The 21,048-nt window shown below is 51.4% G+C and overlaps 1 protein-coding gene across 1 annotated transcript; it reads left to right on the top strand.

Moving 5' to 3' along the window:
- Nucleotides 1-9,011: 9,011 nt before the first annotated feature.
- Nucleotides 9,012-9,566, top strand: LOC144937992 (heat shock protein beta-11-like). Its single transcript, XM_078865685.1, has one exon. The coding sequence runs from the start codon at nt 9,012-9,014 to the stop codon at nt 9,564-9,566; it is 555 nt and encodes a 184-aa protein (XP_078721811.1).
- Nucleotides 9,567-21,048: the final 11,482 nt, after the last annotated feature.

The raw sequence follows: 21,048 nt of genomic DNA, 5'->3' as shown, positions 1-21,048 counted from the left end.
CCCAGCCGTTCTAAGAGGTCGGTACCTGCGATACACTCGTGACACAACGCACTCGACACGTAGAACTCCTGGGTGCACACCTGACTGCCTATGCGGACCTCTAGGGTGGCTCTCCCCAGCAGCCCCATTCCGGCTCCGCTCGCCGTGTGCAGCGCGCGGTCCGGTGCCTGCAGGTGACGCACGTCGACCCCGATCGCGCTGCAGTGCGCTGCGCTCACGAGCGAGGCCACCGCCCCCGTGTCTAGCAGGATTCGGGTACGCACTCCGTTAACCTCCCCTTCCACCAGCGACGTGGCCCCCGTGATCCCCGCCACCAGCTCCCGTAGCCAGTCGCCAGGAGTCACCGTTTCCGTGGGCGTTGTTGCTGGAACCTGTGTGGAGATCACTCGCTCGCCATTATTCTCATTATCGTCTATTTGTATCGGGACCGCGTCGATTGCACCCATAGTTGGTCCGCTCACTAGGAGGCGTTGGAGTTTAACCCCCGCGCCTGCCGAGGCTCGGGTGATTTCAGGACAGTCTCTCACTAGATGCCCTCGGCGGTCGCACATATAACATGCCCGGGGAGGGGGGGCGGTTCCGTAGCGGGTCCCCTGTCCGCTCCCTCTCCCTCCCCCAGTACGCAGTTGCCCCACATCGGACTCTAATTGGGACACCCTCCCGGCTAGTCCCCCTACTGTCGAGCGTAGTTCACCCATCTCAGACTGGAGGGTCTTCACATTTTTATTTGCTTCCTCGCGTACTTGGTGTACCTGGCTACCAATATCTCCCATGCCGGTCTGTAACCCAGCTACCCACCCCGGAGTTGTTTCGCTGGGTCTCTGGGGCTCCCTTGCCCGTCCCCTTACTGCAATGGCGAGCTCTTCCTCCTCGTCGGAGAGTAGGCTCGCTACGGCGCACTCTCGTCCCCTCCCTCGAGGCTGCGCGCGCTCACCCGAGAGTTTCTCGCATTTTCGCGCGCGCTCGACGAGGGTGTTAAAGGAGAGGCGTGCACCGTCTACATTTGGCTGCCACCACGGGGTGCGTGCCAAATATCGCTGGATTTTACCGGCGGCGAGGCCCTCAATTATTTTTGCCTCGTACTCTGGGTACGCGAGCTGGGTCAACATGCGCACATCCTCGGCGTAATCTCGTAGATCCTCGCCGGGTTGACGACGGCGTGCCTCTAAGGCCGCCTGCGCATCCTCCTCGTCATAGGCGCCGAAGCGCCGTTCGAGTTCGCACATTACTTTTTCCCACTGATTTTGTGCGCTTGCGGGCAAAGCTTCCACAAAGTCAGCTGCCCGCCCATCTAAATGTAACTCTAACTGCTGCAACGCCTCCTCATCTGACCACCCATTAACTTTTTTAGCCCCTCTGATGCTGCGGGCAAACGATTTCCATGATGGAATTCCTTTGCCCGTAAATGTGCATTTGATTTTAATCTGGGTTGGGGGGCCTCTTTCCCTTGGGGGTGCGGGGGATCGTCCCGTTTCTGACACCAATATGTGAGGGTCGCTAGCCCCCGAGATCCCTCCCTCGATACCCCTATCGGCCGGGTTAACCTCATTACTCGCCCCCTCGCTGCTAGGCGAACCGCTGCTGCGTTCTTCACCCATGGGGTGAGAGCCGTCGCTCCAGGATTCCCCTCCCCCGCGGGTCCGCGTAGTAGGCATGTTTAATTACGTACGCGCACACCCACACACAGCGCTGCGCGGCACTCACTCAACCCTGACCACTCACGCTAGGATCGCGCACCTGTATTATACACGTCGTGAACGTGCGCGCACACACGCATACAGCTCCACACGCGATACCCACTCTTGCGCCGCTCTGCGCCGCGCTCGCCGCTCACGTTATGATCGCGCACCTGGAGTACGCTGATTACGCACGCCGCGAGCTTACGCATACACAGCACCACACGCGTTCACACTTATAACACGAGATCACACGAGGCCACGATCAGCTATTAATGATTTATTATCCGCTACCTGGAACTAGATGTTAAATCAGTGAGTCGACGAGGCTGGCCTACGCTGATACCTCTATACCTATTCCCGATTTATCTGCTATGATTCTAATTCACCTTCTTACTCACTGTTAAGTGTCCACGGCGGTCCGCTGATCCTTGTGCTAACAGCGTACCTCGGTGCGTCGCACGGACGTCCGGGTCGCTGGCTGGAGCTGTGTCTCGTCGCCTTGCGCTGGAGTAAGAGCGCTATTTCCCCTTTTTGCCCCACTATTTATCCTCCCTACATCAAAGGGAGGCTGCGCTGAACAATGGGCTCGTGCACCTCGAGCCCGCGCACGGCGGTTCCGGCGCTTTTGATATGCTAATCAGTGAGCGGCGTTGGCGGCGTACATCCTAATTACTCCCTTACCCTTCCTAACAATGGGGCCTGTGCGCTCAAGCATAATGTTCCCAACCCTCCATGACTATGCGCAAGAGTCCATGCGGTCCCGCTATTCATGCTGTCCCCTCCCTCCTCCGCCTGTCTCGTCGACCCGTGGGGGTGTGTGTGGGGGGAAAATGCGCCTCCACCGCGGTGGCCGAATGCCCCATGCCGCGACCCCACCATATTAAGGCTGGTCGCAGCGCCGCGGCGCCACGTAGCACGGGGGAGGTCGTCCAATTCCCTGATCGCCGGAAACCGTGAAAGTTTAATCCCGATAAGGGCTTCTCGGATAAAAACCGGTCGGCCAGGTGACCTCCCCACGAGCTCTATGGGGGGGGGGGGGAATGCGTGCGGGTGTGTTCGTGCGAGGTGAGGTGAGGGGGACGCGGGGTCGGCTCCGTCGCTTGGTGGTGGCGAGGTCTTAGATGGGGCGCCTGCTGAACGGCTTCGTGGCGGCGGCATGACAACATCGACTCCTGGCACGGCCTCTCAGTCCACTGGCTCCACTCACGCGTAGAGTGGCGCCTGGAGCATCCATTACACCTACCTGCTTTATTGATGTTTTTGTTGTATAGATATTACTGGTAGGAACCTCCTGGTTACACCAGCCCACAGGGGATTATTGTGTCCGTCGTGCAAGGAGGGTCTGGGTGGGGTGGGGCTGGGTGGCGAGGGGCTGGGAGGGGAGGGGAGGGTGGAGAGGGGCTGGGTGGGGGGTGGGAGGGGTGGGGCTGGGTGGAGAGGGGCTGGCCACCCCTCGGTGCCCTTTTAAAACTCAACGTTTAACTTACTCACGCCGGCTTGTGCCCGCCCTCACATTCGGGCATATTTGCGGAATACACCACGCTACCGTTGACCCTGGCCATTGACCGAGCAACCCAACGTTCCTACCAGCTCCCTCCGCAGGAATGTGTTTAGTTAAAGCAGTTTCTATTCAGGCTAAGTTCACTAATATTTATGTTTTCAGCGTTCACATTCAACTCCATTGGAGTAAGTTTATCGCTGAACATGCTTGTCAAATTTTATCGCATCGTTTGAATTTTCCATTACACGTTCATATATTGTAATAAAATAATGCAAAATTTTATCTTCAAGTATTTTTTATCATTATGCATTGCTATTTTTCACATAGTATACATTTCTAACTGAATCTAAATATTTATTGACAATACTTTATACTGTTTTTTGGCAATGGTAAATGACGAATGTTTTTTTAATACAATAAAATGCCTTTCAATTTCATGGAACAGTTGCACTGTTCTTTTTGTCTGCATTGTGTTTGTTTCATCGTTACTGTGGATCAGAGTTCTTGAGCCAGAATTCCCCAAAACTAAGACAACCGGTAGCGCGGCCTCATTGCTCCCTGTCCATGACAACTCCCAAGGTGCCATGCTCACCCCTGCCTGTGTGGTCGTCCTGCCGAGTCACTCCTGGCCGGGGTTGAAATGATATATTCTTTAGGTCTTTTCTGACTACTTAAAAAGTATTCGTACTGGAATTAAATTTGATACAATGTCATGAATTTTGTATTTTAAGTCATAAGAATGTTAAAAGACATGTGACGTGTCGTATCTTTACTTTAATTTTAACATCCCGCAGGACGTTATTTCCAATGCGACTCATTAGATTGAGAATGTTTCATTTTACGGGGCAACAATAAGTACAATATTTTAAGCAATTTATTGTTTACACTCGAATATAGTTATTTAGTTGTACATGTACGTTCCTGCTTTGAGCTTTTACTGTTAACATTGTATGCAGTACACATTCAATATAATTTAGAACATTTGATTTGTGGTTTTCGTCAATATATTCTTAAAAAAGACATTTTGAAATAAAGTTTTTGTCATATCCTTAAAATTCAGATTTGCAGCCGTAACAATACAATATTTTATCTGCGCTGTGAAAGAGACGCTGTGTGCGGACCAAGCTATATTTTCCTCTGAACATTTCTCTCATGCCACCAGTACTTGACCCACAGCAAGATTCCACTTGTGACAGTAACTCGATACAGCTGCATGTGACAGCAGCTTGTTGAGCGATACTTTTTACTATTTATTTTTTATTTTATCAGGTAACGCCCGCTGAACTTCGTAGCTATTTTTACAGAAGCGACCAGGCCACAAATGACAGCTCAACGATTTGGCTTATCACGTGGACATTTATAGCAGCCAGATACTCTAAACGCATTTTGATTCTAAATGTGGTGGGAAAAACCAGAGGACCCGGGGGAAAAATCCACGCGATCACTGGGAGAACATTCAAGCTCCAAATATACAGCAGGCGTCAGGGTCGGGATCGAACCCACTACCTCCTGTATACCAGGCGAGGTAGTTAACATCTCGGCAACGGGGTGCCCTCTCTTGCCACTGTCCCTGCTCGCACACCCAAGGGGTTGCTCCTGACACCAGAGGGCAGCACCTCAAGGTGATGCATTCTACATACCCATTACACGTGTAAAAAATAACACTGCCTTGAATGAAAAATATGATAGACTTTTCAGGCAATGGCCCTCATGAATGAATAAACTCTAATAAGCAACGTTTCGGGCCCATTATACATTTCTTTTACACGCAAGGCAATGTTATGGCCGAATGTGGAGTTTGTTGTCATTTGTGCTTGTGCGCCTTTATGAACGGAACATCATCCGCATATAATTTGCTTAATAAAAAAAATAGAGGAGTGTTCCATGCGGTACCGTAATATCTGTTACAATAACATGGTAATGTGGAGTAATGATTGGGAATCCGCTTGCAGAATCAGAATCTTTATTTCGATTGGAGGAATCTGACGAACTTTTTAGCTATTTTTCACAGATGTTCAGTATTGGTGGATTTGAATTCTAGTGTGTATATATTTTAAAAATAATAATTTTGTATTGATCCAACCACGCGACAGGTGAGTGGTGCATATCGGGATAGGCGGCTGGGACAGACAACCAACGTGGACGTGCAGGACCGTAGCGTTGTGTGTTACGTGGTGTGTGATGCCGCCGCCACGAAGCCGTTCAGCAGGCGCCCCATCTGCGGCCTCGCCACCACCAAGCAACGGAGCCGACCCCACGTCCCCCTCACCTCACCTCACATGAACACACCCGCACGCATCCCCCCCCCCCGCCCCCCCCATAGAGCTGGAAGGTGAGGACACCTGATCGACCGGTTTTTATCCGAGAAACCCTTATCGGGATTAACTCTCACGGTTTCCGGCGATCAGGGAATTGGATGGCCTCCCCCGACGCTACGTTGCAACCGGCCTTAGGATGGTGTGGCCGCGGCGAAGGGCATTCGGCCACCACGGTTGAGACGCATCCCCCACACCCCCCCCCCCCACGCGTCGACGAGGCAAGCAGGGGAAGGACGGGACAGCATGAGTAGCAGGACCGCAGGGGCTCTTGCGCATAGTCACGGAAGGTTGGGATGGTTGCGCTTGAGCGCGCAGGCCCCATTGTTAGGGAGGGTAAGGGATTAATTAGGATTTACGCCGCGCACGCCGCACACTGATTAGCATATCAAAAGCGCCCGGAACCGCCGTGCGCGTGCCAGAGGGACGCGAGCCCATTGTTCAGAGCCGCATCCCTTTGAGGTAGGGAGGATAAATAGGGGGCGCAAAGGGGAAATCGCCCCTTGTCTCCAGCGCCAGAGGACCAGCAGCAGCTCCAGCCAGCGACCCGGACGTCCGTGCGACGCACCGAGGTACGCTGTTAGCACAAGGATCAGCGGACCGCCGTGGACACTTGACGGTGAGTGGGGAAGTGAAGTAGGATAATAGCCGATAGATAGGGAATAGGTACAGGTTTAGTGGAACAGGCCAGCCTCGTCGACTCACTGATTTAACATCAATTACCAGGTAGCAGATAATAAATCATTAATAGCGAAGCGTGGCCTCGCGTGATCTTGTCGAGCAGTGTGAGCGCGCGGGTGCGCGTGTGTACACAGTGGTTCGCCACGTGAGTGAGCGCTGCGCGGAGCTGAGCGCGTGGGTGAGCGTGTGTACACAGTGGTTCTGTAGTGCTGCGGCTCGCCTCAGGGGAGCGCTGCGCAGAGCGGTGCGAGAGTGGGTGTCGCGTGTGTTCACTCCGTGTGTGATACAGGTGCGCGATCATAACGCGAGTATTCAGTGGTGAGTGAGTGCCGCGGAGAGCTGTGTGCGTGAGTGCGCATACGTTTGTTACGTGTCGGATACGGATGCGCATTGGTAACGTGCCGCACAGGGCTATAGACGGGCACACGCTCGCAGTGTGCGAGAGCTGTACGTAGCGGTGTAAAGAGGGGGAGTGTGGCGTTTGATTGATGATGCTGTGCGCACGTATGCTCGCAGCGTGGGAGCGCGGCGCGAGGCTGTAACAGTAGGGGCGTCGCATTCGAATGCCGGCGAAACCGTAGCGGGTAATAGGGAGGTGGGGTAACGTCAACGAAATAGGAGATGCAGGTGGGAGGGACCCCGGGGGCCAACGGCCCTCACAGGTGCGTCAGATCCCCTTTGCTTCGGGGAAGGAAAGGGTAAAGAGGGGGCGGGAGGGAGGGGAGTCAGTCTCATTTCAAGTTCAGTCAAGTAAACTCAGGGTCTCTGGAGTGGCATTCATGAGGGGGCCCCAGATATGGGACAACTCCCCTTCCCTATTCCTCAGTTTAAGACGCAGGTGTTCTAAAACTACTATGGCCACTAGGGGAGTTGTGCCAGAGGGCGAAAGAGGGGGCTCCGATATTATTCCTGGAGCTAATGATGGTCTTTCTAACCGAAATGTTAGATGCTTGGAAAAGGGTGTGTTGGTGCCCATGAGGGAGGATTCAACGCTACGTCGTTTCACGGTGCCACACATCACGTTGTACAGATCGGTTATTTTATCATCGCATGTCCTGATGGTGGGACAGCCCCAGAAGGCGTAAGTTTGGATGGTGCCCGGGGACACTTAGGGCAGTCTGGGGAGAGTGAGTATCCTTTTAAACAGCAATCTTCCAGATGCACAATTAATTAACACAATGTACATCGTTACCGGAACACCGAAACCGACACCAATCCCCTGGCCTCCCTGTTCTGGCGAATAATCTGCCACCAAATATCCACAGAGACATCGCGCAAACTGCAAAGGAGTTGACACGTTTTCTTTCCAGGAACAACAACAACAACCACCTACCTACCCATCAACGAAGGCATCAACAATGTACTTCGCGCTGTCACCATCCTAGAATGTCACCCAGATCTGGAATAACGCTGGTGAACAGTGGCACAACACGTGCGTCCAAAATAAACGCATTTGAAACCCAAACAAAACACCTCCTGGCTTTGAGATTCCTTCTTGGAAACATTGGTGTAACCATCAACCTCATCAAAACGTCAACAGGCCGATGCGCATTATCTCCTTCATAAAAAAGGGGTCATTATGCCAGTTCTTCCCATACACCTCCGATTAACACAGTTGGCTACATACGGTGATGATGGAAGCTTGTGTTGCCTCCGAAACGTCGTTATTTAATTTTAGTTATTTTCATTGTATTATTATTATTTTTTACCTACGTGACTTTACCGAAAGAACCAAAGAGTATGGATCCTTGCAGTCACGAAAACTTCAAATCTAGAATTAAGTTTAACTAACATACATGCAAATGGTTAATTAAAGACAAGCCACAGTACGATTATGACCATGCAAAACCAAACTATGGACCATGTAGTAAAAATACACGTCTGAGCTCCTTCAACGCAGGAATAGCAAAACTACACAAACTCTATCCTGAAGCCCTCTCATGGCAAGGAGACCTTGACAATTTGGCTCCTGAAAATTACGCTATGAGAAAGAATAAATTCAAGCAATTTTTAAGATAATAGGTTACTTTCAGAGTTCGAACAATGCAGATAATGTTCAACAGTGTAACTTTTTTGAAACTCTGAGCATTCTTCAAAATCTTTTTCATGGCCATATAAAAATGAAGTGAGGCTCGTGGAGTTTGTCCTGGATAATGCCACATCTTTTCATTTCGCAGTCCCGTAATGGGCTGGATACTGGCACGAACTTGGATTGCGACAATGTGAAGCGAATGTGCTTAGGGAATGGACAAGAGGTTGGGGAACACGATTACAAAAAACCCAAACCAACGACAACAGCAATAATCACGGATCCGCTGCCATGGCTAAGATAACAGATGAGAGTAGATGCACTGCATTGCCATTGTTGCAACCGGATGCAAATTATATATATTAATGGTTGGTGTAGTATTATGGGTAATCGGGAGTCATCCTTAGTGTCTTCACTCCTGTGGAGCTCACTCGATATAAACTAGCAAATAGTCCTCGTCTCATTTTTTGGACGAACAAAACACACCATGTAGAAAACTGCAAAGTTAGATGTTACAGTACTAAGTTAACGGAACATGCAGCCTACATTCTATGCTTTAAGATGCTAAAGCTGGAGAAGCTTCTATCTGATTCACCAAAAACAATGACTTCATTCTCGCTAAGGCGTGCCTGTACATGACTCATCTAAAGCCTTAAAGTGAGAATGTTCCCGCAAATGCTGGCTTACGCTTATTCGCATTACCTGCGCTATATAATTGCTGCCCTAGTTGTGCGAGCAGACCACTCTCGGACAAGAAGACAGAGCAGTCCTCTACAGCTTGGAGACTTCCTTCAAAGTAAACGATCATGGACATGAACGTGTTCTTCCCTCCAATGCACGTGATGGAGAAGAGCGTCTGGCCTGGCTGGCCGGTCTGGAACCTCCACGACAAAAGCCTCTTCCAGCAGCTGGAGCCAGACATGAGGAGCGAGATCGAGAGGATGGAGCAAATCTTCCGTGGAGTCGATCAGCTCAGCAGCCACTCGTGGGCTCCGGGCATCCCCAGAGTTGCGCTGCAGCAGCAGCCGGCCGTGAGTGCCGCGTTCCAGATCGAAGCTCAGCGGCAGCAGGGAGACGTGTTTGTCGCGACCCTGGACGTGCAGGGCTTCTCCCCACAGGAGCTGGCCATGAAGGTGTCTGGAGACAAGCTGGTGGTGGCCGGACGTCGTGAGGTCAAGCGCGAAGGCAGCGGCGCCTACAGCCACAGCTACCAGGAGTTCCACGAAGCGATGCAGCTGCCCAAGGACGTGGACCCGCAGAGCGTGAGCTGCTGCCTGACCGACGACGGGAAGCTGAAGATCAAGGCTCAGCGCCGCGCCCTCCCTGCCGTGACTGCTGGGAGGCTGGTGGCCATTGAGTGAGCTGGGAAGTGCTCACCAACACATTAACATATGGAATCTAACGTTAAACGCCCTGCAGAAAGTGCTCGCTTCTTAAATGCAAAATTGTAACAATGCTAATTTTTCACATTCACTATGTGAAGTACAATAAAATACATCTAAAATGTTACGAAGTTAATCAACGAAACATGCTTAATTGTTCAATGAATATACTCTTTGAATCTAATGCCAATTTCCAAAAGTCATTGTTTTTCAATTCACTTTGCTTTTCCTGCACATAACGTTAATGTTGTTCTCGCTTTTATTGCCATGATGTTACATTCGTTTCAAATGCCTTTTTATAAAGACAAACTTGTGATGTTTTTTTGCAAGTTCAATTTGATTGTTACAGTAGAAATAGTTTTTATAATATAGTTATTTGATGCTGCAAAATAAAAGATCCCAGTATTCACGGAAGTTTGTGCATTTTTTTTCTGTGTCCAAGCTAAAAATAAAATCTGCCGTTCAGGGTTGTGAAACTGGCACACATTAACAACATTCGCTTGGGAAAGGGACGATTTCTGACATCCACTTACCAGCATACACCATTCTTTAGCAAATTCCCACAGATTTGACGAGTTGTTGGCGAGAATGGCCCATTAGTCAGCCCCTGCCAATCACGCTCGATAGAAAACAGCACCGTTTACGGTTTTTAGTTAACATCTTGTGTCAGATATATGGAGAGATGGTGTAGCCGAGTGGTTATCAAACTTTGTGTTGATATTTGTTTCAACCGAGTTACCCCCCCCCCTTGCCTGACCCAACATGGTTCTGAGAAATAAATAAATGCATGATTAACATAAATATTTTAATCGATTATCCATTTTGTGAGGTATCCTAACGAGCTAGTAACTGCAAGCGAATAAAAAAAAATCAACGGACACTCTGCATGCATGACGTTACTTGTTCGCGCTCGCTGGCTGCTCTAGAAAATTGTTAAGGATCAATGAGTGTAGAAAGGTCTTTATATCGGTATAGGTTACCATATAGATTTACATGTTATTATAACTATTTCAATATTGGCAGATTCATACATGATTGTTCACCAATGACTCTCATGTATGATATAATTTCACACAAGTATAAATCACCCCACGTGCCCCCAGAAGTCCGCCGACACCCGGCCGAGAACCACTGGTGTAGATGATGCATGGACAATCTTGTTTGCATGTAGAGCTTCTTTCGCACCGTACGCAGCCAACCGTGCTAAACACAGATGCGGGGAAGGACAACAAACTAAACACAAACAGCACTTTATCCTCTTGGCTATGATAAAAACAACATTAAGACTGAATTAGCATTAATTTTGTGGATAATGACGTTAGCATACCACCAATTAAAAAGCAGAGGAAAACATTTCATTTGGGGAGGGCTTACATGAAACATGCAGTGGTAGAATCAAGATCTGATGAATGCATGTGTCTTAGCAGCAAAAGGAGGCGAGGAAATGTGAGATGCAGCTGCCGCACAGATGGAGGTGGAAGGTTTTGCAGTGTTGAAGGATACGAGACCTCCGCACAAACGATGACTCCCAAAGTTAACACACTAAAACTAAACTATTATTTTTATTTTACCACGTAAAACCCACTGAGATTACATAGCTCTTGTTTCGGAAGCGACCTGGCCACAATTGATAGCTCAACGAAGTAGATTATTACGTGGACATTTATAGCAGACACACTCTAAAGACGTGTTTCTTATTGTAGAGGAAAAAACCGGAGGACCCAGAGAACAATCCACACGACCACGGGGAGACACGCAAACTCCAAATATATAGCAGGCGTCAGTCGGGATCGAACCCACTACCTCCTGTATACTCGGCGAGGTAGTGAACATCTTGCCACCGCGGCCCCCGCTACGTCGCCTTGCCGGTAACACCATGGAAAAGATGAAGCCTGCTCGTTATGACCATCTTATCCGTGAGTAATGTCAGTAAACGTCTGGTTCATGTCACTGTATGAGGTGCAGTCGGGGAAGCTTTATGCCTGGGCTACTTCATCTTGTCCACAACAGCAAAGATAAAACGTACCTTACCAGTTAGAACCATCTCCATTTGTCAAATACTCTACCCATTTTCATTCAACTGTGGATAGCAGGAACATTTTATGCCATTGCTGATGCGATGCATATAAATATTGGTTTTACATTCCATTTAATGAGCTGCAGATGTAAGGGATGCCGAGAGGAGAATAATATTAAATTACACAAATACAGGCAGACCTCGTTTATCACCCAAGATGCGTTCCTGGAGAAGTGAGCGCAAATAGAATCGCCGATAAATGGGGTCATACCATTGAATATATGGAGATGCGTTCCTAACAGCGTTATTTTTTTCATACGAGCAATATCGGAGGCATTATTGGGGTCTTGGTAATAGCACTCATAATAATAATTCATACATGATTATGAAATAAGATTATTAAACCTTATTTCATTAATAAAATAATTTATTATAACATCAGTATTATGTAGTGCACTCCTACAAGGCAACGGTGGGAGACGAGGTGGGAGGAGCTGCTGAGCTTCCAACACTACACTTTTTATTTTGCCAGGTAAGGCCCACAGCTTAAAAGGCTCTGGTTCTTTCGGTAACTCCCCCCCCAGCCTCACGTCCTCTTCCCTGAGCGCTCACACAGCCTCCCCCCCGACCCCACAGCCCCCCCCCCTCTATCTCTCCCCCTTGCTCCCCCCCTTTCTTACCTATATAACCTCTAGCCTACGGCAGCTCTCACCTACTTCAGAATTTTCTTGCTGTGGTTGTTCCACCTGATGAAGATCGCTTGTGTTGCGATCGAAACGTCGTGATTTGTTTTATTTTATACCTACGTTACTTCACCGAAAGAACCAAAGAGTATGGATTCCTGCAGTCACAAAAGTTTCAAATCAGGCTTATATAGTTATTTTTGAGAAGCGACGTGGCCACAAATTATAGCCCAGTGAAATGGCTTATCACGTGGACATTTATAGCAGCCAAATACTCTAAAAGCATATTTTTTTACGTGGAGGGGAAAAACCGGAGAACCAAGAAAAAAAAAGCCACGCTACCACAGGGAGAGACACACGCAAAGTACAAATATGAAGGTGTCAGGGTTGCGATCGAACCCACATCTCGCCACCCCCTAATCCAGGTCATTCTCAGAGAAGAGCTCCAGGACGTCCGTGATACTAGCCATGCCCTCAGTCTCAACTTGTGTGGTGAAGTTTCGTTTAGGCGGAGACCGAGAGCGACTCTTCTATCTTGGTCTCGTGAGCTCTCACCTGGCTAAACAAAAAAATCGATTTGTTAAAACGTAATCATGACATCGAATCGATGTCCCTATACTCGCTGGGCTGAACAAGTTTGCGTAAGAGCGTGCTCTCGACTGTCATTGGCGAGGAGATATGGAACATGATCTAAATTGGAAGGTGAAACCATTCAAATCTGATTGGTCGTCAGGGTACATTTGAATGAGCATGGGGGGAATAAAACAATATTTATTTACACTGTATTGGAGGAATACGATGAGCTATAAAGCTCTTTTTTGTTTTTACAGATGAGGGGTCGGTTGGAAGACCGTTGAGAGAAATGAAGGATTGGTGGGAGTCGGGGAAATTCCATAAAGGACGGGGGAAGATGATAAAAGGTGCGGTGTAGTTCTGGACCATGTCTGAACGGAGTTACACATGCAGTGCTGAGGATGTAATAAAGTCCAAGTTCAACACTTCGCAGTTTAAGAATGTTTCGCCAAACTCTTTGGCGTGTTCGGGCAGGCTCACCCACGTTGCCAGTTGTGCCCGGGGTCGACATTCCACATCTTTGACGTGGACCATCAGCAAATCCGCTGCATGCCTATTCAAGTACCAGCTGTGTTCAGTTAGGGCTCACCCTGGTGACACTTCACCAACACTGGAGGGATTGTGGGCTTGCAAAGCACCCACGGATTTACAAAGTGAACTATGCCTCATTATGCAGGTATACACATGCATGGACGTATGTTTAAGCAGACAAAATAACCGCATCACACAAAAATGCATATTACATTTACTGTGCTTTCAAACGGACGAGTAACAAAAGTATTATTCTGCATGTCTTTAGAGCCGATATTTGCTTAATGCCGAATGGACATGGGCACATGTTGTCCTCTTCAAATCACGAGAAAATCAGAGTTCATTACAGTTGCCAAAGTGCAGAATGCTCGAATGGTAATCTAAATAAGCCCTTTCAACCTATTTATTTATATTACGTTCACGTCTCTCTCAAAGTGCCTTATGTCACCGTGAAAATAAACCCCACCCCGTGTGGACATTACCGCACAAATACTTTAAAGTTTCACCACTCCAAATGTTCGCTCTGTATGGTGACTTCTTGAGAAAAACGTTAGCCTGGTGAATACATATTTGGCCAAAAACACAACACGGTTTGGGGTGGAGAGCCGTGGGTCGGTGGTTCTCGCATTTCCCTATTAACCCAGTAACCTGAGTTAGATTCCTGACCACGGCTAACATCAGTGGCAGATCTCAACCAACCCGCACTGTGGCCAGCATGGTCAAGTAGTCAAACAAGCCCCATTACAGGCAGTCGATTGACAAAGGGCTGTACAAAAAGAGTCTGAAGTAACAATACACATTTCATTAGCTCACCACATATACTCTGAATGCCAATGGTAAATGCCACGACAGGTGTATGTGGGTAGTGGACTGCCGATTATTATTACACTTGTTTAAATTGCTTTATCAAGAAGATCATGCAACGTTTTCACAGGAAGGGGCTATTTGTTGCTATGTGTAATCCCAATACAGAAATTTGCAGGTATTTTTTTCGGCAGGAGGATGTTTGGACATTTTATGTTATTTTATATTCATACTAGTGAAGTATTGGAAAATGACGGCAGGAAACTCCTTGACGGGAACACACTTCTTTTATTAAATCTTGACTTGTAACAATACAACGCGTGGCCTCTCTTCTTCACACCGCACTTCTCTTGACTCAGGATTCTGTGCTGCCGGCTCTCTGTGCCTCGTGTAGACTCCGCGCCTCGGCTACACTCCTCTCTCGCCTCGTGTAGACTCTGCGCCTCTGCTACACTCTCCTCTCTCGCCTCGTGTAGACTTTGCCTCTCTCTCGCTGGCTACACCGTATGCATACTCGGCTCGTGCAGACCGTTCTCTCTCGCTGGCTACACCGTATGCATACTCGGCTCGTGCAGACCGTTCTCTCTCGCTGGCTACACCGTATGCATACTCGGCTCGTGCAGACCGTTCTCTCTCGCTGGCTACACCGTATGCATACTCGGCTCGTGCAGACCGTTCTATCTCGCTGGCTACACACTATACATTACTCAGCTCGTGTAGACCTTTCTATCTCGCTGGCTACACACTATACATTACTCAGCTCGTGTAGACCTTTCTATCTCGCTGGCTACACACTATACATTACTCAGCTCGTGTAGACCTTTCTATCTCGCTGGCTACACACTATACATTACTCAGCTCGTGTAGACCTTTCTATCTCGCTGGCTACACACTATACATTGCTCAGCTCGTGTAGACCTTTCTATCTCGCTGGCTACACACTATACATTACTCAGCTCGTGTAGACCGTTCTATCTCGCTGGCTACACACTATACCTTACTCTCTTCTACTCTCCATTACTCTCCTCTCCGGGCTCTATCTCTACACCTTCGTCTTCATTCTTAGATGGTTCCACTTCTGCCCCTTGCTCCTCTGTGCATCACCTTATATACCCCTTCTTCCCGGGAGACGGAGCGGATGCGGACCTCAACGTCGGCACCGCTCCTCCGTTACCCAATCCCCACGCGCTATCCCCACGATCCGGTTCCGCTCAGCGCGTGTTTCCACTCTCCGACCAATCACACCGCGCTGCTACCCGATCACTCCCTCTGGGCGCGTCACCGGCACACAGCCAATCAGCAGCACTACCCCCACCCGCGCACTGACGCCTGCTCCTCCCCGTCAGCGCGCGTCACCACACACACACCCGTACATACGCGCTGGCACACGACATATACACCCAGCGCGTATCACCACTACATCACCCCCTCCCACATAGCTCGCAGCCGGCCCGGCTGCTAACAACAACCAACCACGACGATAAAACGACAACCAACAAAAAAAAACCCCATAACCCCCCGAGTGTGCCCCGTAACATAACACAACAACAACAACAACAAGAATAACTATGTACAGATTGACAATGAACGCGAAAAGTCAACAATAACACGATACGAGCAAATACGAAACGAACGCGCCCCACGTCCCTGCGACTACACGCAGTGACGAGGCGCTCCAGCTGCCCCGACTCCTCACGAGGCAGGTCATGCAAAGTAGCACGACCTGGCGCGAGTCCGTCTGGCTGGTCCATCGTATGGGGCGGGACACTGACGACCGTCCGGCGGTTCCGGCCGCTCCAGACGGCGCGGAACGGGCCTGAAAGGGCCGGCCCCGCCGCGGAGATCCGGCCGCCGGTGATCGGCAGCTGTCAGTTCCGAGACACCTGGGAGCAGATCAGGCGACAATACGTGTGGATCAGGCAGAGACATTTCCCCCTCTGGGTCGCCGGTCACGTCACACGCCCGGCCATCACGACACAAGGGGAGGCCATATGGAGGCGAGAACGGTTTCAGTCGGGAGGGGTGAACGTACCACCGGCGCTTTCCCCACTTTATCTGAACGCACTGGGGCCGTGCAACGCGCACGACCTCCACGGGTCCCCTCCACGGTCTCAACAATTTAGGCGACGTAGCCAAGGGTGCCTGAGGGCAATGCAGCCAGGCCCTGTCACCTGGTTTCCATTCGTGCATGGACACCTTCCGTGCCCGCAACCGTTCATTAGCAATTTGGCGAGCCCGCGAATTAAGCCGTGCGGCCTCCCTCGCCTCTGTCAGCTTATGAATATTAAACTTAATATGTTCTGCCAAATTAGAATTAGTTCGTGGAGCGGACAGGCCAAGTTGCGTTTCTATTGGCGGGTCAGCTTCCCGACCGTACATCAAATAGAATGGGGAAAACCCCGTAGCTGCATGGGGGGCCATTCTATACGCGGCAAGGACTCCCGGGACCTGCAGGTCCCAATCTACATGTGCCTCGCACACCTGCTGGCACAGCATGGAAGTCAAGGTTTTGTGGAGTCTCTCCACCATCCCGTCAGTCTGCGGGTGGTACGGGGAGGTACGCACCTTCTTGGTACCCAACAGATCGCACACCTCTTGCAACAATTTACTCGAAAATTTTTTACCTTGGTCGGTCAGCAGGCGTTCGGGAGCCCCCTTGTCCAGGACATAGCCCTGGACGAAGGCATCCGTCACAGCCGCTGCCGACTGGTTAGCGAGAGGCCACGCCATAGGCCATCGGGTAAAGTATTCGACCCCCACTAACAAATATTTATTCCCTCTCGGCGTGACTGGGAAGGGCCCCAAAATATCGAGTGCCACGAGCTCGTTGGTACGCGAGACCTGAATAGATTGCAGCGGTGGATTAGCTGCCACGGCCGGTGGTTTACGCCTGGCGCACTCAACGCACCCCTTCAGAATATGCACCACATCACTTCCCATTCCCGGCCAGTAATAGTCACGCTGAAGCAGGGCAAGCGTCTTGTTAACTCCCAAGTGCAAGAGGCGTTCGTGTGCCGCCAAGACAACCCTCCCCCTCACAGCGGAAGGCACCACGAGTGCGTTCCGCCGGGACAAACTGTCCCATTTTAATAACACGCCCCGCTCAAGTACATAGGAGCCGGTACGCTCCTGGTCCCCCTCGGGACCCCCAACCTTGCGGCGCAATGCTAGCAGCGAGCTGTCCGCCATCTGGAGGCGGCCCCATTCGCTGAGCGACAGCGAGAGCAGCGAGTCCCGACCCTGAGAGGCAGTGGAATCATCCCCACTCGGTGCGCCCGCTGTCGCAGCCAGTGCCCCTATCTCCCCCGCAAGCGTCGGTTTACAGCGCGCCGATCCCGACAAACACGCGCATTCATCACAAGGCAACAACCGCGACAAGCAATCGGCATTCGTGTGTCGCAACCCCTTACGGTACGTAGTCGTAAACTGATAGTCCTGGAGGACTTCCAACCAACGCGACAACTGGCCCGAGGGCTGGGCGACCCTCAATGAATACTGTAGCGCCGCGTGGTCCGTTCGGACTGTAAAGTGACGACCATACAGATATGGCCTAAACTGCTGCACAAAAAAAACAATGGCAAGCAGCTCGCGACGGGTGACACAGTAGCGCTGCTCCGCCGGAGACAACACCCTACTACCGTAGGCGACAACTCTTTCGACACCCCCAACGACTTGGGATAGCACCCCCCCAATGCCCGTGTTGCTAGCATCCGTGTCCAGCAAAAAGGGACTGGCAAAATCGGGATAACACAAGGGTGGGGCACCCACCAAGGCGTCCCGGAGGGAGCGAAACGCGGCCTCCTCCTCCGGTCCCCATTTGAACTTCACTCCTTTCGCCGTTAGAGCGTGCAAGGGTTTTGCAATAGTGGCGAAGTGCTCAACGAACCGCCGATAATAAGAAGCAAACCCGATGAAACTACGCACGTCGGAAACGGACGTAGGTGTCGGCCATGAACCGACACAATCCGTCTTCGCGGGATCGGTGGAGATCCCCGAAGAATCGACAATGTGACCCAAGTATCTAACGGACCTACGAAGGAGGTGACATTTGGCCGGTTTAAATTTCAACTTAGCCGATCGCATTCGCAAGAACACCCCTCTCAATCGCCGGAGGTGTTCCTCAAACGTTTTACTGAAAACAATGACATCGTCCATATAAATCAAGCATGTATCCCACTGCAAGCCCGACAAAACCAGCTCCATAAGTCGCTGAAACGTCGCTGGAGAGGAGTGAAGTCCCATGGGTAACCGGTTAAACTGGAACAGCCCCCCTGGAGTCCGAAATGCTGTCTTAGGTTTCGACTCTTCGTCGAGCGGCAACTGCCAAAACCCCGATAACAAATCAAGAGTCGAAAAATATCGCGCACCAGACAATGCATCGAGGGACTCATCCATCCTGGGGAGCGGATACGCGTCAGCCACAGAGATCTTATTCAGGCGACGGAAATCAACGCAGAATCGCAGGGACCCGTCCTGCTTCTTAACCAGCACAATAGGCGCTCCCCACGGGCTAGAGGAGGGTGAAATAATATCGGCTTCTAGCATATCGTTAACAGCCGACTGAACATGTTCCTTCTCCACGGGACTCAGTCGGAAGGGATTTAGCCTGACCGGCGCCGCATCGCCCGTTTCAATGTGATGGTGCAACAAATCCGTGCACCCAATGTCATACTTATGTTTACTGAATACATCAGAGAATTCAATGAGCAACTCGCGCAGCGCACCCAACTGCGCCGCCGACAAATCGTCCGAGGCGGCACATAACGAATGGACCCACTCAAGGTCTTCCCTTGGCTCAACGTTCCGCGCGGGGCTCGAGCCCACCTGCGCAACCAACCCATCATCCCCAGGAACCTGCGCCGCGTGAGCCAGCACGGTGCCCTGCGGGATGACAGCTGGTCGCGACCCCGCGTTCAAAACCATCACAAACGGATCCCTGTCAGCCCGCACCAAAGTGTGAGCCACCGATAAATCAAGACCCCCGACAGCCTTGTTAGAAGGACCCAAAAGCATACTCTGTCCCGAAGCCTCCCTCACCCATGGTTTTCGCAACCGGAGGGGAATCAACATCTGTGAACCCGGGGGCACTTGCACTGTCTGCGTCGCCACCGCTTGTATCGTAGCGCACGCCGTCCGAATGTCAGTAGGGCCCGTCAAAAATGAAATCCGGCGACCCGATGGCAGTTCAATGCATCGTTGATCGATAAGAATTTTAATGGGCATTTTAGCCAAAAAGTCAGTGCCCAAAAGACACGGAACTGCCAAGGAAGACGAAACGAAAACGGGTCCCGATAATTTGATATCTCCAATGCAAATGGACGCCCTAACCTGACCGATAATGCCCAACGATCCCCCATTAGCGGCGTAAAATGGCACATCCACTGGAAGCAGCGGACGACATTGGACTGGAAGAATATTATAAATGAGGTCCGATATAATAGTTGCCGATGCCCCCGTGTCCACTAACACCCTAATCTCAACCCCATCAATAGATCCCGTAACAACGGACGAACCCGCCGAAGCAGCCACAATTCTATGCCCCAATTCCGCCCATTCAATGTCTCCCTGGTCCCGGCCGAACCCCCCTCGCCGAACCGAATCCCCGAACCTTAACCGGCCCTCCTCCGCCGCAACGCGGCGTCCCATGTGTGCCGAATAAACAGGCCGAGCGTGTGAGGTGCCGCGACTTGCCGGGGATTGTAGAGATGACTTGGGCTCTCGGTCGTCGTCCAGCCGAGCTCCCATGGCGCGCTGCCGCGGAGCGCGGCACCCGGACGCCACGTGGCCCCGGAGGCCGCAGTTATAGCACGTGACGAGGGTCGGAGTAGATCTTGGTTGCTCCGACTTTCGGCCCGATCGCAGAGGCGACCGGGCCCCCGGCCTCCAGTCCCCTGGTCGTCCCGTGGCGAACGCCTCCTCTCGTGGGCTGACGACTTGGGTTTCGGCGACCACCAACCCCGGGGCTGCGACGACAGCAGCGTTGCAACCAACGCCTTGCTTCCGTTGTAGGGCCTCGTGCGCTTGAATACTCGTGGCGACTCTCAAAGAAGAAATATCAATGTCGTCAGCTGTGTTGATAGGGACCCCCAGGTCCTGCGCCAACTTGAGCAGCTGCTCCAAAACCATCGCGTCTTGGCCCTCCTCGTCCATCCGAGGGAACGCAGCATCAGCAAGAGCCAGCAACGCCGTGCGATAGGCCAGCGCGGTCTCCGTGGCCGCTTTCCGTCTTGCGTAGAACTGATGGCGGCATGTAGAGGGAGGCCCGTAGACCCTGGCCAACAAACCCAGCGCATCCTTCAGCGTGGAGCGGTCCGACTTCCGTGCAGCCCTGAAGGCCGCGAGCGCATCGTCGTCCAGCATGGCGGGCAATGCCCGCAGCGCCGTAGCATCGGACCACGCTGACATCTCTTGATGCGCCAAAAACCTTCGCTGAAATTGGCCCCAGTCTCCGCCTTCCGCCTTGAAGGCTGACAACGTGGGCAGGCGCTGCTGAAAAATGAAGTCATCCGCCTCGTGGTTCCTCTCCGCCTGTCCGTCGGTGTCTAAGATGGCGGCTCCAGCAGCAGACGTAAGATGGCGGACCCCCTCGCGCGCTGATGAAGTCGATGCGCGCGCTTGGGAACCCACCACCACGTGGCGCTCGCCGTTCCCGCCAAAAGCAGGCCCAGGCGCAATGGCGGGAATCCCCCATTCGTTTTGGCGGGAATCTGCGGGGCGACCTTGTAAAATGTCCCCCACCGTCCCCGCTCCTCCCGACGAGCTGATCTCCGCCAAGATGGACGCGGCGGCGAGCAGCAGCTCCGCCAGTCGGGAGTGCGCCTCACGAAGCCCGGCGTCTGTCCCCGGTCGCTCG

This window comes from Lampetra fluviatilis, chromosome 2 (genome assembly GCF_964198595.1).
Source record: "Lampetra fluviatilis chromosome 2, kcLamFluv1.1, whole genome shotgun sequence".
NCBI lineage: Eukaryota > Metazoa > Chordata > Hyperoartia > Petromyzontiformes > Petromyzontidae > Lampetra > Lampetra fluviatilis.
Note: the sequence above shows the minus strand (reverse complement) of the source record. Positions and strands in the feature narration are given on the sequence as shown.